The 14,419-nt window shown below is 35.2% G+C and overlaps 1 protein-coding gene across 4 annotated transcripts in view; it reads left to right on the forward strand.

The window, feature by feature from the left end:
* The window catches only part of LOC128250368 (multidrug resistance-associated protein 1-like), a 44,277-nt gene that overhangs the window by 14,223 nt on the left and 15,635 nt on the right, over positions 1-14,419 (forward strand). For 2 of the 4 annotated variants that reach the window (XM_089338686.1, XM_089338685.1), the window contains exons 7-18: positions 194-325; positions 2,588-2,761; positions 4,786-4,960; positions 6,064-6,384; positions 7,501-7,638; positions 8,859-9,005; positions 10,348-10,432; positions 11,896-11,968; positions 12,548-12,674; positions 13,117-13,293; positions 13,647-13,814; positions 14,226-14,409. In XM_089338686.1, coding sequence (XP_089194812.1) covers positions 194-325; positions 2,588-2,761; positions 4,786-4,960; positions 6,064-6,384; positions 7,501-7,638; positions 8,859-9,005; positions 10,348-10,432; positions 11,896-11,968; positions 12,548-12,674; positions 13,117-13,293; positions 13,647-13,814; positions 14,226-14,409 — 1,901 coding nt within the window. The remainder of the gene's footprint in view (positions 1-193; positions 326-2,587; positions 2,762-4,785; positions 4,961-6,063; positions 6,385-7,500; positions 7,639-8,858; positions 9,006-10,347; positions 10,433-11,895; positions 11,969-12,547; positions 12,675-13,116; positions 13,294-13,646; positions 13,815-14,225; positions 14,410-14,419) is intronic. The other 2 variants (XM_089338688.1, XM_089338687.1) reach the window with 1 other exon arrangement.

A 14,419-nucleotide genomic window follows, 5' to 3' on the forward strand; every position in this document is an offset into this window, starting at 1 on the left:
ACAGTTACCTAAATGGCATCCCATATATTTAAGTATCAGATATTCAGAAACTAATTCTATCAACTATACAGACTTATATTAAAATAACACACCTTATCAACTAGGTGAACTCAGACATTCTTTAAAATCTGTCTGTCTGTCTCTCTCTCTCTCTCCCTCTCTCTCTCACTCTCTCTACTTTTTTTCATTCCAGTCTCATTACCAAAGCTTTCAAAAATACTTTGACTGAAGCTGATCTTTACCAGCTTAATCCACGTGACAATATCAAAGTAATCTCAAACAAGTTTTTCACTGCCTGGAATCAAGAAAAAGCCAAATGCCATCAGTAATGTTCTATATCATTTATTTCTTTAGATTATTGTTGCTGTTCTTTTATTTAATTTAAATCTCATGCATTTTGTGAACAACAACAAGATTATTATGTAGTATCCTTGTTTTATTATTGTATTGTTGCATATGTTTTACATGACGTTATCATGTGACTCCACCCATTGGTCATGTGATGAAGGCTATTTAACATGGTTTTCCTTTCTGTGCTGAAGAGAACCTTTCTTTATGTTTTGCATGTTTTGCATGTAACTACAGCTTTATTTGGTGATTCAGATGATTAGCACTAGTAAAGGTAAGCGACCCTATGTAACTACTGCTTCATTTCAATAAACCCTTTCATGTTGGTCTACATTAATAGATTTGCGTACATTCCTGTGTTCATCACCCAGCATACTCTGTAAAGCGGTTGGCATTAGGTAGGGCATCCAACCGTAGAAACCATGCTCCAACAGACAATTGAAATCTGGACAGCTCCTGTCAAACTATCCAACCCATCTCAGCATGGAAAACATATATTAAACAATGATGATGAAGAAGAATCTAATTAGCAACAATAATTTCTTCTTATTAATGATATAACCATGATGCCACTTTCAGGACTTAGGGAGTTAATACTGTCTTATTTCAATTTGACTGTAGCCTGATTAAAATGCCTTTCAGCCAGTGCTAGGACGAAAAAGCTCAAAGACTTGGTTGATTTCTAGTAAAGAATCAACTGATTTTTTTCATCTCTGAGACATTGTAAATATTATAAATTTCTGTGATAGTGTACCTTAAAGTATTGGAGAACATGAACTTTGTGGGCATACCTGAGGACATTATTGTCCTCAGGGTAACCCCAAAAAAGCTGGTTATTGTCAAAAAGGTATGCTTTCTGGCTCTGAAGTAAATAGCATTAGAATAAATACATTGATGTAATGAAAGATTGCAAGAAGACGTGCGTTTTGTGAATTGGTAAGTTGGAGACAGAAAGACAATCTTCTATAAACAGTTGTATTTAAATGCAATTAATTTATCAACTAGCAAATTTTGATAGTTCATAAGTGTGTTCTAATATTCCAGAGCACATCACTAAATTTTCAGGGCACATGCAATTTCAAGAAACATTGAAACCACATTGAGCAGTTTAAAATAATTAATGATTTTGCTTTGGTTTCTTTTGATGATAATATTATACAAAAAGAATTATCAGTATTCTATGTAGACAAGCATCATCATAAAAAGTCATATGCAAGTTTTCTGGTTCTACCCATAATGTTCTGCTTTTGGGAAGACAAGCAGTATCTGTAAAAAAGAAGAACTATTTTCTGTCTGTCTGGTCTTCAAGAATGACATTTGAGAAAGTGCATGGAGTTGACCCTGATGCAAATAGTGATTATGAATCAATGTCTTCAACATTTGCAACACTGATGTTAAATCATCAACCTCCATTAAGTTAAATAATGTTGAATTGCAGATGCAAGTGGACACTGGCAATGATATTATCTCTAAGATCTTCCCAACGAAAATCTTTTGATGTCAGCCTTAATCATCGTGATGTTTCAGTGGTGAAACTAATGGGGAAGTTTGAAACTAGAGAAAAACTAAACTTGCCTTAATTGTTACTGAATGTTGTATGATACAGAGTTATATTAGAATAGATGTGTCAAGATTTGACTATAACAGATACTTAAAAAGTTAAAATAAAATTGAAAACTAACTTTAAACCTGCATATTATGTTGCATATATGAAAAGTTGTCTCTTCCTTACTCTTACCCTCTCACAGCTTTCACTTGTCTCATTGACTTACCTCATTATTTCTTCTGTTTTTCTCTATCTAAAAATATTTAGTCCCCTTTCTTTTTTCTGTTCAGTCCAAATATGCTTTCATCTGGTTGTTTGCCTATATCTTTTCCCCATGCAAACTTCAATATTATACACAAATCTCTCTCTCTCTCTCTTTCTCTCTCTCTCTCTCTCTCTCTCTCTCTCTCTCTCTCTCTCTCTCTCTATCTATCTATCAATCCATCCATCCATCCATCCATCCATCCATTCATCCATCCATTTCTTGATTTTTCACCTATCTGTTATCTATGTAACCTACTTCTTTTTGTAATACGTTGTCCTCCACCTCTCTCAACACAGTCACTGCTTTCTCTATCCACATTTCTAAAATGTGACTGAGAGAGAGAGAAAAAGCGGAACCCATAAACAAAGGGATACATGACTTGGCATCTATAATATTGATGACTACTTATTATGTTTCTTTATATCCAGACAGAGCCTTGAAGTCACAGTGTCTGAAGAAGCAACAGATTACAAAGTTGTCAGCAAGCAGCCTGTATCACTGAGGAAAGTTCTCCTGAAAGTCTACTTAAGTGAACTGGGCTGTGCATGGCTACTGAAAATAGTTTCTGATGTTCTACTCTTTGCTGGACCTGTCGTACTTGAGTTTGTATTCTTTCATTCACTTGCACTTTTTATCTTCTTTAAATTTCTTTTTGTGTTATTGTTGATGCTTTTATGAGACATAATAAAGGCTGTGAGATTAAGACCTTGAGTTACTTTCTACTGATACGTAGTAATAAATTCAAAATCTTACTTCATTCATCAAACAAAAAACCAGATGCATAATTCTGCTCATTCCAGGCTCAACCCCCCCCCCCCCCCCCCAAAAAAAAAAAAACCAGGAACCATTCTTTACTTCAGAGTTGGATGAATGGATTACATGTAAAAAGTGCATCAAGGTAAATAGTTGGTTGATTAGGTTATAGACAGGAAAGGCATCTAAATATTTTTTTTAAAGACTATTCTACCTATTTCATTTGTACAAGCAAGGAGAATATAGTTAAGTTGAACAACTGCCTCAAGCCCCTTCTATTATTGTCAATGGTGATAGAACAGAATTTTAAACAAATTCACTTCAGAGACAAATAGCCACACATTTTTTTCAAACACATTGTTTGATTAATTTTTTCATTTCCTAAAGACATTAAGATGCAGTTTGATGGAGATTTGGTTGATATTTCTAGCAAATTGAGTGATTGCATACAGGCCCCCTTGTTAGCTTAAAGAAGTAGAGTAGGGTTGGAGAGTTGGAGGATGAGATCAAAACTTCTTCATTGCTGAGGATCAAATTGCTTGACTTCTAAGTATCTCAACTGAACCTCCTTCATGTGAGAGTATGCACTGGTTTTAGATTCTAAGATTATGAGCCAATAAAGGTACTGCTACAGTGTCTCTTTGCCTGCTAGAAATAGCAGCCAAATTCCCCTCAAATCACACCTTATCATCTTTATAAAAACAATCACATTGGCTAATATAGTCTTGAGTACACCTTCAGAAAATAAGGTTGGATGGTCATGGCTAGAATGCTTTTAATCATAGGTCTATTTGAGTAGTGCTGACCAGGGGCTAAGCCCTATCAACAATTCTAAGATTACAGATTCCATCATTTCGTCCTTAGCTTGCAAAAAAAGGAAAATTCTATTAAGTTACTCAAGACATCAAAAGTTGTTTAGACTTATTTCTAATGTTGGAAATAAGCTTTTACTGAAATGGTGGGGTGTGGTACTGCCCAAACAATTCAGGCAGGTTTTGAACGATAACCAGAAAACAACCCTAAAATTGGATGCAGCACAATTTTATGTCAATGAACAGATCACAGTTTTTGAGTGATGAAAATTTTGACATCATAATACAAATAAATGTTCAAGTGAAGTCAATGGTCCCTGTGTGTTTCTGGACGGCTAACTTATGTCTTCCATGCTGCAATCACTTTAGCTTCAACACATGACCTCAGATCAAAACACTTGCTATGCAAGTACATCTCCATAAACACCAAAACTAAACAATGGAACCCGAGGAAAGTAATGATGATCTGCTTTAACCAAAGAGCTATTTCTCCATGGGGAATAAAAGGAGAAGTCTAATGTAGTAGAGTCCTAGTGAATAGAGAAATCTGACAAAGGTCCTGCCTGTAATATTAGAATTTCTCCTCTTCTTCTTCATGATCAAAATGATTCATTCCAATCTGTGGACAAATTAAACAACTTGGAACTTAACAACAGTATTATTGGGATGACAGATTGTGACTTCATGATTCTCAAATAAACTTTACTTATAAGAGAGTTGAATCCAAAATTTCATTTTTTGTTTTCTAAAAATAACTTCAAAATATTATATAATACTGCATATGCTAGTATACAAGATGACCTTTTAATTGACAAATTTCTATCACCATCCCCTTCAAAAATAAGCAGTCTTCAAACTTGGGTATAATGTGTGAGTCATAAACTTTATGATATTCAGTAAGTTGTTAGCATGGGTGATGGCTCATGTTAAGCTAATCCCTATTTTGGTAAATACTAACACATCTTCTAAGCCAAGTCATTTTATATACCAGTATGTATGTTAATTTGCCATGTAATGTTTTGCTGACCTATAATTTTCGTTTTTTACTTTGATGTTTGCAGTAAACTAATTGTATATTCAAGTAGTCAAGAACCAGAATGGAAAGGCTATGTATTGTCAGTGATTTTATTCTCTCTGGAAATTTTACAATCACTTTTCAACAACACTTCATTCTTCATATCCATGCTTTTGGCAATGAGAATTAGAGGGTTGTTGACATCATTTGTATTTCGCAAGGTAAGTACACCAAACACTGTTCAGTGGCAGACTATAGAATTGGTAGTGCAATACTAATATTCGGTTACATCTTTTTTATGTTCCTGGTTCCAAACTTGTCTTTTATCTGAGAATTGACAGAATAAAATATCATTCAAATACTGAGATTGGTTTAAATCAATTACACTTCTTCCACCTACTTCTGAGCTTGTGTCTATGCAAAATATTAAAACAAAACTGTTAAATAATCAGACAAAATGTTGTGCAATATTCAATCCAGCTCTTGCCTTCAAATTCTGCTGAAGTCAACTTTACTTTTCATCCTTCTGGGGTTGAAACTAAAGAACCAAATATTGGAATTGATATAGCTGACTTCTGAGTTCAGATCTCTTTGAGGTGTTTTCTTGTCCTTTCATACATCCATTGTCGATAAATTAAGTACCAGCCAAATACTTTGAAATCAATGTAGTTGATTACTGTTTTCCCTCAGACTCTGACCTTGTGTTTATGTTAGAATTTATTATTATACATGCAGTAAATAGCAGAATTGGTAGAGAACCTAATTAAATCCTCACCCCTCAAATGCTGACTTTACTTTTCCTCATTCTAGGGTCAATAAAATAAATACCAGTCATTATCTAGGACCCTTTTACATCCATCCTCCCCATTAAGTGTGTGGTCTGACACATATGTAATGCTTATATGGATTGTAGAAAGAAAAGACATGCTCCTATTGTTTATCCCCAGGTCTGTTAGGATCAAACCCGTGACCATCCTCTCTTTTTGCATATTATGGTCTAAATTACTGAAACAATGTGTTATTTGATTTATGAAGATAGTATGTTATTAAAGGAAATTTGGCTGCTATTTCTAGTTAGATGTGGAGGTTACCTTGATTCCTGTAGAGCTGCCTGAGTGAGGTAACTCATGTAGAAGAGCCCTTGGGGGTTTTGTATTGCAGCTCCCCTATGGCGAGAATCCCTCAGTGTTTCTGATAATTACTCTCTTTCAGTGTCTTGTATAACTTTTAGTGACTCTTCAGTTATGATCTGTTGTTTACTTTTGTTGTTTGTCATTGTTATTGTCTATAGTCATATATTATACCATTTAACTCTTGTTTACAGACGCTGACCCTTAGCAATGCCTGCCGTCAAACATTCTCCATGGGGCAAATTGTGAACACTATGTCTATTGATTGTTCGCGCTTTCAAGAAGCAATTCCTTTCCTCTATGTAATGATCTCCTCACCAATCCAGATTTCTCTGTCCCTTTATTTACTTTATCAACAACTTGGAGCTTCAGCTTTTGCTGGACTTGTTCTACTCCTGTTGTTTCTCCCAGTCAATGGTATTTTGATGGGGAAAATTAAAATGTACCAGGCACAACAGATGAAAAGTAAAGACATCCGTATCAAATTAATGAATGAAATTCTTAATGGAATCAAGGTTGGTTACTGCATTAATCTTTAAAAAACTTTTGGCCGGTTTTTACTTTCATTGTTGTTCTTTAATGTGAGACCCTGATTGATTACGTAGACTTAGGATCAAATGCTTTCCTTCCCTTTTTTTAATGTTATTCTATACTATTTTTTTTAGTCAGTAAAGTATGATTTAGGTAAGAGTTGGCTATTACTTCTTGCACATTGAGTCACCATGTAGAGGTCCCTTGTTTGTTGGTTAGTTTTGATTTCTTTTGTTCTTTATTTCTTACCAGATCAAACATTAATTGCTTTTTACTAAATGCAAGACTAATCTCTTGTTGGGGAGAGTATGTAGTTAATGAGAGTTTGTTCAGTATATCCACCCTGAACTTAAGAAAGTTCCATTTATGACCACTCTGTCTTTTATCCAAAAATAGCATTTAAGATTACAATGTCTGATATGTCTTTACTTGTTTATGACCTTGGGATGTAATTTGAAAGAAATTTGGCTAGTATTTCTAATAAGTCCAGCAACTATCTAATAGTATCCTTGTTGCTTTGTCACAATATCATTAAATATTTTGTCTTTTCCAGTGTTTTGATTGTAGGAATAATTTTGTAAAATTGCAATTTTTTGTGAACATTTATATTTATACTACTGATCAAAACAAAGTGAAGAAGTAAATATCCTTTTCTATGCACCTAATTGTATGAGAAAAGAAAAGAATGAATAAACAAATACAATGCTGGAAAGAGCAGACTCTCTTTAATCTTGTCAGGGATGAGACTTTTATGGTGTCTGACCAAATCAAAAAAGACAAAAGGATACATAAGGGTCTTCAGTAGTGACTGTGCTGTGATAAACATTCTATAAAGTTGTTGGCTTTAGGGAGGGCATCCAGCCATAGAAACCTTTGCAAAAATGAAAGTTATGAGCAAGATGTTCCTACATTTAGGAGGACAGCAACTCCAAATAAAAACTTACTTGGATGATCTGTCCAATGCCTGATATCATGGAAAAGTGAATGTAAAATGACAAAGTTGTTTGATAGATGAGTTTTAAAACCCCAAAAGTTGTAATCTTATTGACAACAATTTCTCTAATTGTTTAGGTTGTTTCTTTTATTCTATTATTTTTCAGGTAATCAAATTGTATGCCTGGGAAGAGTCACTTCAAAAGAAAATCAATGAGATACGAAATAAAGAAATATCACTGCTTCGTAAAGCAGCATATGTTACATCTATCAGTACATTTTTAAGTACAATAACTCCATTTATGGTAAGAAACAAATGCTTAAAATGTTTAAACCTCTTTCAGAGCTAGAGTTATCAACAACTGATCAGTTCCCAAAGTCTGATCTTGAAAATTAAGCATGGTTTTAAATTAGTTTCCTTTTAGCAAAAGTTTCTTACATACATTTACCATTATGTCTGTATATTTATGTGTCCATTCATTTATTTGAAGTTGATTTTTCTTTTCATTGCAACACTGAGGTCCCTTCATGTATGCATTTATTCTTGTACTTTGTCACCTGTAAATGAATACATAAATTCTGCTATATGATTTAAGTATTCATTTCTCTAATCTAAAACCCACAAACACATTTGTGTATATACATATATATATATATATATATATTAGACAAAAAGAGATAACAAAGCCAAGTCTGTGAGGAGTTTTCAGGACATTTATAATGAAAGAGATATAGATATAGTCTTACAGCTGTTTCTGGGATATTATGGATATCCCTTCATCAGAGACAATGTGAGATGGTTAAATAGAGGTAAATGTTTGAGTCTGAAATCAGGAATTATTATGGAAAAAGAGGAGATAGGGAATATAGAGGGAAATAAGAGAATGAAAGTAGAAATAAAATAAAATATGAAACATTGTAGTTGCAGTTCCATTATTCAAGTAAATTGGTGTATGGAAGTGGTAAAAAAGTTTCCTGTACATGGTATGTAAGCTCCAATGATAGTTCGTGTTTAGTCATTTCAAAGTATGCAGCCATGGATTCTCTGATGCTCATTCAAAGGGGTTTGTGATGTGAATGAAAACTTGAGAGTGTATTGGTAGTATTTGTGGCTAGATGGGGTAGGGAGAGATGTGTATGAATAGAACGAGGAGATAGGTCAAAATGAAGACAGGAAGAGAAAATGAGAGGAAGAAAGAGAGAAAAAAAGAAAAAGGACAAAAAATATCAAGTGGTAGGGGACAAACACAAATATAGACACACACACACACACACACACACACACACACACACACACACGATGGGCTTCTTTTAGTTTCTGTGTACAGAATCCACTCACAAGGCTTTGATCAGCCCAGGGTGATAGATGAAGACACCTGCTCAGTAATAAACATTTGCTGCAGGTTGAATGTTTACCTCTCAGTTTGAAAACGAAGTCATTGATTAGAAGATGATGTGTTTTTGTTTTACTTTTTTTGTAATGCTTGAATGTTGTGGAATTTATTTCTGATTGATTTTCTTTCAGGTTACCTTTGTCACTTTTGCAACATACACTCTATCCTCTACCAGTCACCCTCTTACTGCACAGAAGGCTTTTGTTTCACTTTCTTTGTTTAACATACTTCGTGCTCCGATAGAATTGGTTCCATTGTTTATGTCACAGACAATGCAGGTGAGTTCAGTACGAGACTTTCAGCTAACTGTAAGTGATGATAGAGTGGAAGTTGTTGTTTAGCCTCAGGTAATCCCTAAATTGAACAGGCCCATGGTCAAAGGTGCTCCAGCTCTGACTCGCCCTTTCTTCTTGCATATCAGAGACTTCATTGCCCAATGTATCCCTCTTTGCAACCAAACTAGAAGGGATATTATTTGAAACATTTTGCTTACTATATCTAGGTGGGCAAGGGACCACTCACAGGCTGTAAGTGGTGGAAATGTTAATGATTGTTGCATTTCTGGTGATGGTGATGGTGGTGACGGTAGTAATGGTGCTGTTCATTATGGCAACAGCCACTTATTGTTATTTAGCTTCAGGTCAGCCTGTTTGAGGAGACATTCTAACCATGACAATCTTGTTCACATGTGCAGTGAACCTTAGACTATATCAAATGCATCCATTTTTAAGCCGGTTGAAGTGCAATTTTGCAGGGGATTTCACTACTGTTTCTTGTAGGTCAAGCAAACATGTAGAGGTTCCCTATGGTGATGATGATGGAAGTTGTTAAGTTGTTCATCATCATCATCATCACTCTTTTATTACTTACTTTTCCATACTTGCATGGATTGCATAGAATTCACTGAGACAGATTTTCTATGACCAGAAGCCCTTCCTGCCACCTGTTTACAAGCAAGGTAATGTTTCTTCATGGCCAGATATGTTTGTCACAAAATACTGGAAATGAATGACCATGCATCTATGACAGTAACACTCATTTATAACTACCAAGTGATATCAAAACAAAGAGACAGAAACACGCACACACACATATATTACATATATATGACAGGCTTCTTTCAGTTTCCATCTACCAAATCCACTCAAAAGGCTTTGGTCAGCCTGGGCTAATCATAGAAGATTGGAAAGGAGCACCATAGCTTCTCTGGCCATGGTACTTGTTTTACAACAATCATGTAATGTCAGAACAAGAACACACAAACACATACTGATATATATGTATGCAAATGTGTGTGTGCATGTGCGCACAAACACATACAACAGGCTTCTTTCAAATGCATTCACAAGGCTTTGGTTGACCCAGGGCTATAATAAAAGAGATCAGTGCAAGGTGCCACTCAGTGGGACTGATCTTGAAACCATGTGGTTGGAAAGTGAACTTCTTAAACACGCAGCCCTATTTCTGACACCATAAGTTGGATACTGCTGAAATTTCAGGTGTATGGTATCTGAGTTATAAGTAAGGTGCAAAGAGAGGATGTTTACATTTGTCAGATGAAAACTGCTGTGAATAACATATTCAAAACTTTCCATATTATTTTTTTATACCCATTTCTAGCTCACTGTAGCAATGAAACGACTTAACATATTTTTGAACAGTCCTGACTTGTCTTCAGATTATGTGAAATATGTAACAAGAAGTGGTAAGATTAATTACCTATTATTTCTCTGTGTGTATGTCTACTTCTGCACATTTTCTGTCATTTTGTTGTTATGTTTGTTTTATATTTACTTACTTAAATAATTGATTAATTAGCAAAATTGGTGCTAATATATGTAATATAGGAAACAGTACATTTCAATTAATTAAGATTTTATCCATAGTGAGAAGTAAAAAAAACTGTTATTTTAGTGATTAATTCTGATCAAAAAAATGCAAGGGAATCAACCTTGAAATTACTTTTAATTTGTTATCTCTTTGTTATTATTGGGAATGATATTTGTTCCACTATGGTGGTTAAATGACAATATCATATGGTAGGAAGATAACATTATTGGCAATACAGGTTGATGGCAGATCAGTGAAGTGTGCTGATGGCACATCTATATGGTGGGTATTTGGTGGAGTCAGTATTGTGGATAGAAGATAGAATCAATCTAGTTGGTAGATAACAGAACTTGTTCAGTGAGGAGAGAGAAGAATCTCTCTGGTGAGTAAATAGCAGAATTTAAAAAAATATCACACAAAATACCTTGTATTGTTTGGTTACTTACTAAGTTCAGATCCTATATAAATTCATTTTGTTTTTTATGTCATGATGTTTTTTTTAAATTCTTATGGACCCATAAGTAGTTACAACAAAATAGTTAGCACAGAACAGTTATGGAATAGTTACCATAGGATAGATACCATGGGGTACTTACCTTGGAATAGCACCTGTAAGATAGATATCACATATTAACACAGAATACTTACCATGGCATAAACACCACAAGCAGGTTATGATAGCTTGGTTACCCCAGGATAGCAATCATAGACTAGTTAGTACAAGAAAAGCTGTCGTAAGATAGATCCCACAGAGTAGTTATCACAGAATAGTTACTACAGTGTAGCTACCACCAGTTAGCTACTGCAGGGTGCATACCATGGAATAGTAAGGACAGAATATATACTGCAGATTAGTTACCAAAGAGATATCATGAAACAGTTACCACAAGATAGTTACTTTAGGCTTAACCACCCAGAACAGATATCAGAGGTTTCTAATACATGATAAGTACCCCCTATAAATTTTATAAAAGGTGAGAGAGTGGCAAATTGGCATGGTTAAAGGGACCTACATTAACTATGTGGCTGTAGGTTGACAGCAAGATCTGGGATAAAACCCTTATCCACAGAATACTTACAAGATAGACTACTGAACAGATAACGTATCTTGTTACTACAGAAAGGACACCATTCTGGTTTTGTTTTGTAAGAGTATTCAATATATTACTAAGTATCAAAATCTTACACCACACATCTATAATTCTGATCCCTTCACACCCTCTTTCACAGCAGTTGTAGCATTATTACATTTAGAATTAAATAATCCAAACACTATATGGGGGACTGTTTACTCCCAAAAGTTAATTACCATTCTCTATTTATGTATATTTGCCACAGATTTTGCTATTGCTGTGAAAGATGGAACATTTTCTTGGAATGTAGAGAATGAAGACAGTTTCATCTTGAAGGAGTAAGTTTTCTTTTTCATAATTCAAGCATCCTGTGAAACCAACCAACCCATGCCGGCTTGGAACTGTCCTCCTTTTATTGGCCTTATAGTGCTGCTGGGGAATTTGCCTGTGCAGGATAAACTCTGTAGGCATGGCCAGGCTGGAGCAATAGCAGTTAAACTTGTCCAAAATGTACAAAGTGTGACAAAGTCATTTGGCATGCACTCATTCAGGTGCTTTCAGATTTTGAGGCTTATATCAAATGGTTGTTATCACATGTGGGATAAATCCAGTTATCAAACAATCTTTAGTCATGAAAATCAGATACTTTTCCTCTGCCTGGTTGCTATGCAAAAAGAAGTTGTGTGGTGGATGTATTTGGAAGGCTTAATCATTGAACTTATCTTCCTTGGCCAAAGAAAGTGAAGAGAGAAGGTCTTGTACTCTCTCTCTCTGTCTCTCTCTATCTTCCTATTACTAATTAATGTAGCCATCACCCACTACTAATTAGTCTTACCACCTTCTCTAATTTCTTATGATTCCAACCATCACACTGTTCTGTTATGTAACATTTTTATTGATTTTTTTTCTCTTTTCAGTATCAATATAGAAATAAAACCTGGTCAGCTATTGTCTGTTGTTGGCATTGTTGGATCAGGCAAAAGCTCTTTGATATCTACCATCTTAGGGGAAATGGAGAAATTAAAAGGTTCAGTTGAAATTCAGGTATTATTTCTTTTGTCTATCTCCTGAAAATGACACTCCCCCTCCCCACATTATAATGTTATTATTATTATTATTATAGTGCTGTATTATACCCTTCAGTAACAAATTATAATTAATAGCTTCTCTGTCTCTTATTGAATAAAGATATATTCATACATTTGTATGTGTGTGCTTCTGTGCCACCATCGTTGTAAAATGGTGGCCTATGTTGTATCTGTTTGAGTTGCTTTTATTTCCATCAAAATGTGACTTAGCCATTTGATAAATAGGGAACAATAAAGCAAGTACCAAACCTAAATAAATACTGGTGTCAGTGCACTCATTTAAGACCTTTGACCGTGATTTCTGTGCATTGCCATAGTTGAAGAAACGCTTCAGCCAGTGAAAGTCCAGTGTCTAATTGTGAAGTAGTGAAACAGAATTTAACTTTTATTCTCAACAGGGATCAGTGGCCTTTGTTCCTCAAGAAGCATGGATACAGAATGACACCCTTAAGAACAATATTCTGTTTGGGAAAGAGTATGACCAGCCTCTGTATGATAGAGTCATTGAAGCATGTGCTTTGTTAGCTGACATTGCTCTCTTACCGGATGGTAGTGAGTCTGAGATAGGAGACAAGGTGAGTTAGCAGGCAGCGAACAGGTGTATTACTTTGATACCCATCATCATCATCATCATTACCATTAACATCACTATTATCATCATTACCATTATTGTCCTCACCATCCTGCTCCTCATCATCATCACCACTGTCGTTATCGTTTTCATCAGTGTCACCAACTTCAATACCACTATTATCATCATCACCATCGTCATTGTTATCAATCTTGCCATTATCATCATCATCATCATCACTACCGTACTCATATTAATACCTGGTGCATACACTGACCAGTATTCTGCTTATTATTCAGAAGCTGCCTCAAATGACCATCACTCAGTTTCTCACTTTACATCCATTTCTTTCTTTAGGGTGTCAACCTTAGTGGAGGTCAACGTCAGCGTGTCTCCCTGGCACGAGCTATCTACAATGATGCTGACATTTACATCCTTGATGACCCTCTAAGTGCTGTTGACTCCCATGTCGGGAAACACATCTTCAACAAAGTCATTGGACCTAATGGATTGCTTAAGAATAAGGTAAGATATTGAGCTAATAAGGCTTCTTTGGACTATCAATAAACCAATAAAATGTATTGAGGATTATTGAAAGACACCGAATTAATAAAATTGTTAAGGAGCAAGGTGATATGTTAAACCAATAAAGTTTCTTTATAGTATCTAAAAATGATACACTCAAGCGATTCCCAAGAATTCATTAAAAAACAGTCCCAATCACTGCTAGAATCCATAACGAGCCACTTTTAGGTCACTAGATCATTTAACACCTTACTACTATCATACTACCTACATTCCTTGTTATTTTCCCTTCTTCTCCACCTCCTCCTCCTCCTCCTCCTCCTCCTCCTCCTTCTTCTTTCATTCGTTCATTCATTCATAAATATAATATTTTTCTTTTCATATTTTTCTATCCCCTTATCTGCTGTGTAGACACGCATCCTTGTTACTCATGGCATACATTGGTTGCCTGAAGTGGACAATATCATAGTCATGAACGGTGGGCAAATATCAGAAATGGGGACTTACAATGAGCTGGTCGATCATAACGGACCATTTGCCCACTTTCTTCAAACTCATCTCACTCAAAGACAGGTATCAACTGAATCAGTGGAAGGTAAGTCCAA

This window comes from Octopus bimaculoides, chromosome 20 (assembly GCF_046866305.1).
Source record: "Octopus bimaculoides isolate indiv1 chromosome 20, ASM4686630v1, whole genome shotgun sequence".
NCBI lineage: Eukaryota > Metazoa > Mollusca > Cephalopoda > Octopoda > Octopodidae > Octopus > Octopus bimaculoides.